General features: G+C 54.1%; 1 protein-coding gene across 2 annotated transcripts in view; it reads left to right on the forward strand.

The window, feature by feature from the left end:
* Positions 1-1,163: 1,163 nt before the first annotated feature.
* Slc25a37 (solute carrier family 25 member 37) overlaps positions 1,164-3,148 on the forward strand; it is a 40,589-nt gene continuing 38,604 nt past the window's right edge. Inside the window, exon 1 of one of the 2 annotated variants that reach the window (XM_026783270.1) lies at positions 1,164-1,462. In XM_026783270.1, the coding sequence (XP_026639071.1) occupies positions 1,253-1,462 (210 nt within the window). In that variant the 5' untranslated portion in view covers positions 1,164-1,252. The remainder of the gene's footprint in view (positions 1,463-3,148) is intronic. The other variant, XM_005355456.2, reaches the window with a different exon arrangement.

Genomic DNA, 3,148 nt, shown 5'->3' on the forward strand with positions numbered 1-3,148 from the left:
GACGCCTTTATTGTTCTCATTTGATGTGCCCATCACTGAATCTCAGATCCCTGAGAGCTGCTTGCAATGTGCTGACCTGCAGCTTGGCAGGCACAGTATCTACAGGGTCCCCCCCAACCCTTGCATATCTCATTGCCCAGGCTTGCTGCTCTTGATAAGTGAGAGAGGCCCAGGCTCTGCAGATCAGCCCTCCGTTCTGGAATATGTCCTAAGGCACGTAAGGAAGGAGCCTTCCATAAGCAGACAGAACCTCTGCTTTTTGATTTCAGGCAATATTAAGTTAAAATAAAGCATCCTGGGCTCCAATTCATTGAAGGAGCCAGAGGGGATGACTTTAAAAGAGCATCTTAAAAGACAGGCAGACTTTGTTGTAAAGCTTTATTCAGTTAGCTGTAACAGCAGCTAAGGACTTTACAAACCCAAAGAAAATGCCCAGTTGTTTAGTGAAGGGTTCTGTTCCTGCTACTATTGCCGTGGTCAATCCAGGACAGGGTGGACTTGGATCTTCAAGAGAACAAGAGGACCACACTTAGCCCTTTGTTATTTTCAGAAGAGAAACACTTCCCAATCAATGAGGCTGTCTCCAAGCAAAGCTTACTAGAAGAGGGACTGTGAGTGATAACTGTTCACTCCCTGGAATGTGCCCTAGTGAAACACATAAGGTGCACCTGTTGATATCCGGTGTGCCCTTGAATGTAGAACACACCTTTCCCTCGACTCGAATGTCTGTCCACCCACCATCCTTCATAACTCACATTCCCAGTAACTGTGTTCCTTTCCCACTCGATCCCCAGCCTTAGGAACGCTAAAGCTGGGTGACCAGGGTCTGCAAAACCACCAGTTCTGTGGACAGCTCCTGCTCCTTATTTTGCAGCTCCGCGGGTATCTCTTCTGCTGACTCCCCAGGAACCTGAGTCCCTTGCAGATGGTCACCACCCCCTAGGTAGCACAACTTCCCGGGACACCCCAACGTCGGTTCTCGCCCCCATCCGGTTGCTTGGAAATGTGCAGTAGGCTGCGACGTCACACAGGGAGGCGGGTGCCCGATGCCCGGCGCACCAATAGCGCTGCCGTGGCCGGCCTCTTCTTCTCCAGCCATTGGTGCTTCAGGCCGCTCGGCTCCACCCCAGCCCGCCATGGCGTCAGCCGCCGCAATCCGGGGGAGGAGGTTCCCACTTTAAGAAGTGAAGTTTTCCTCCCCCTCCCCCTTCTGCCCACCTCCTGCCGCCTCCCGCGCCCCACGGGGCTGCGGATGGAGCTCCACCGCGGTGGCGTGGGGAGCCAGGCTGCGGGCCGGAGGATGGATGGGGACTGCCGAGATGGCGGCAGCGGCAGCAGGGACGCAGGGTCGGAGGACTACGAGAACCTACCGACCAGTGCCTCGGTGTCCACCCACATGACAGCGGGAGCGATGGCCGGGATTCTGGAGCACTCCCTCATGTACCCGTTGGACTCCGTGAAGGTGCGGCGAGCGTAGGACTGTGGGGGGAAAGGAGGCGGGGGCGGGGAGCAACAGTAGCAGTGCGCGTTTTTTTGTTTGTTTGTTTGTTTTGCATCCCGTGCAGCGCTAGCTCTAGGGCAGCTCTTAGAAGCCACGCTGCTGGTCCCTCGGGGCGCGGCGACAGGCCAGGGGTCTCTCCCGGACTGAGCGTGTGCATCTCAGGCTCTGGGAAGCGAGCCGAGTTGCTCCGCTCCTTCCAGGATGCCCTCGGGGAGTGTTCCCAGATCCTGCTTGGAAGCCCCGCACTTTGGTCCCCGCCTCGGTAGCAGGGGATAAAGTGGTGAGCACTCTTGCACAGCAGAGGCTGTGGCTTTGAGCCGTCCGACCGTGCACGGGTGTAGCACGTGTGCGGCTTCCGACAGCCGGGAAGCGCTCTTTCGTGGCTATGCTCGCTGCGCTCTGTGGAGAAATCTAACAACTCCCCCACCCGGCCGTGCGCCGCTAGCTCCGGCATGCCTGATGCTCTGGTGTGGTTTAGGGGCTGGGGACGAAGTCATGAAAGCCAGATCCCCAGGCTCGGAACAGCTCCTTTGGGGGGTACTGGATCGGTGACGTACACCTCCCTTCCCACCCAATTCTGCTGGGAGGTAATGGGACCTACTGGGTCATTTGCTGTCTTTTGTTTGCTGTGAGGAGAACCTGCAAACTTGTATACGGGTTGTCTGTGGGTTGTGTAATAGGCTTCCAGTTTGACCTGGTCACTTCCCTCCGGGTAGTTTCGCTTGTGCTTCTGTCAAGGGGCAACTTGAACAGGTGAGCTGCCTATGCTGGACCCGGAGAGGCACTGCGAGAGTTCCAGGAAGTAATACCTGTACTGACTTTTAGGGGTGGAACTCACCTACAGGAGTTGGGTGGGGGCATCTCTGTGAATTAACATATGAATAAACCGAGGTGCAAGGGAGGGGAGCACAGGAGCTTGCTCGGAGTCTTAGCCACTTAATTCTAGTATGGTTTGGGGAACTTAGTGGCCTCGCTAAGTGGCAGTTGTTTTGTAAGGCAGGGGGCCAGGTCTGTACACAACATAACAGTATCTTATTGCTGATGCGGGGTCCCCCTGAGCAGGTGTGAATATTGGGGTTTTCTCAGAGCTGGCAGTCGGTGACTGGACAGGCCAAGTCCAGGGAGAACAGACACTGGGCATGCGGCAAGGCCTGTCTTCAGCTCGCTGCCACACCCGAGTCATCTTTTCTGTCCCTCCACTGTCCTGGTGGGGAGTCTTGTAGTGCTCCTTGCCCGCCACTGTTGAGGAATGAGTTGGGGAAAGGTCTTAGATTTTTAAATTACCCCAGAAAGACCTACATACATACACTAGATGCATACACTAGATGGCATTAGTATAGAACAGATCAAATGAAATGACATTTTTACAGTCATTATCTTGGGTTAGAGCCAGGGGAAAGTTAGGAGATGTTCATTTGAATAGACCATAGAGTTGGGAGATGACATTCCAGCAAAGGAACCGGTGAGGCCTGGTGCCTCTTTGTCATGAATTCTGGTTCAGGGATTTAGCTTACTTTGAAGGTTAGTAGCAGTTATTACTATTTCATTTATTTGACAGTCAAGGAGTTTGTCTCCTCTGTGTAAGTTATGTGTTGTGTGTTTCATTCCCCCATACTGTTCCCTGCCGGTTTTGATTCAGACTTCATC

This window comes from Microtus ochrogaster, chromosome 17, assembly GCF_000317375.1.
Source record: "Microtus ochrogaster isolate Prairie Vole_2 chromosome 17, MicOch1.0, whole genome shotgun sequence".
NCBI lineage: Eukaryota > Metazoa > Chordata > Mammalia > Rodentia > Cricetidae > Microtus > Microtus ochrogaster.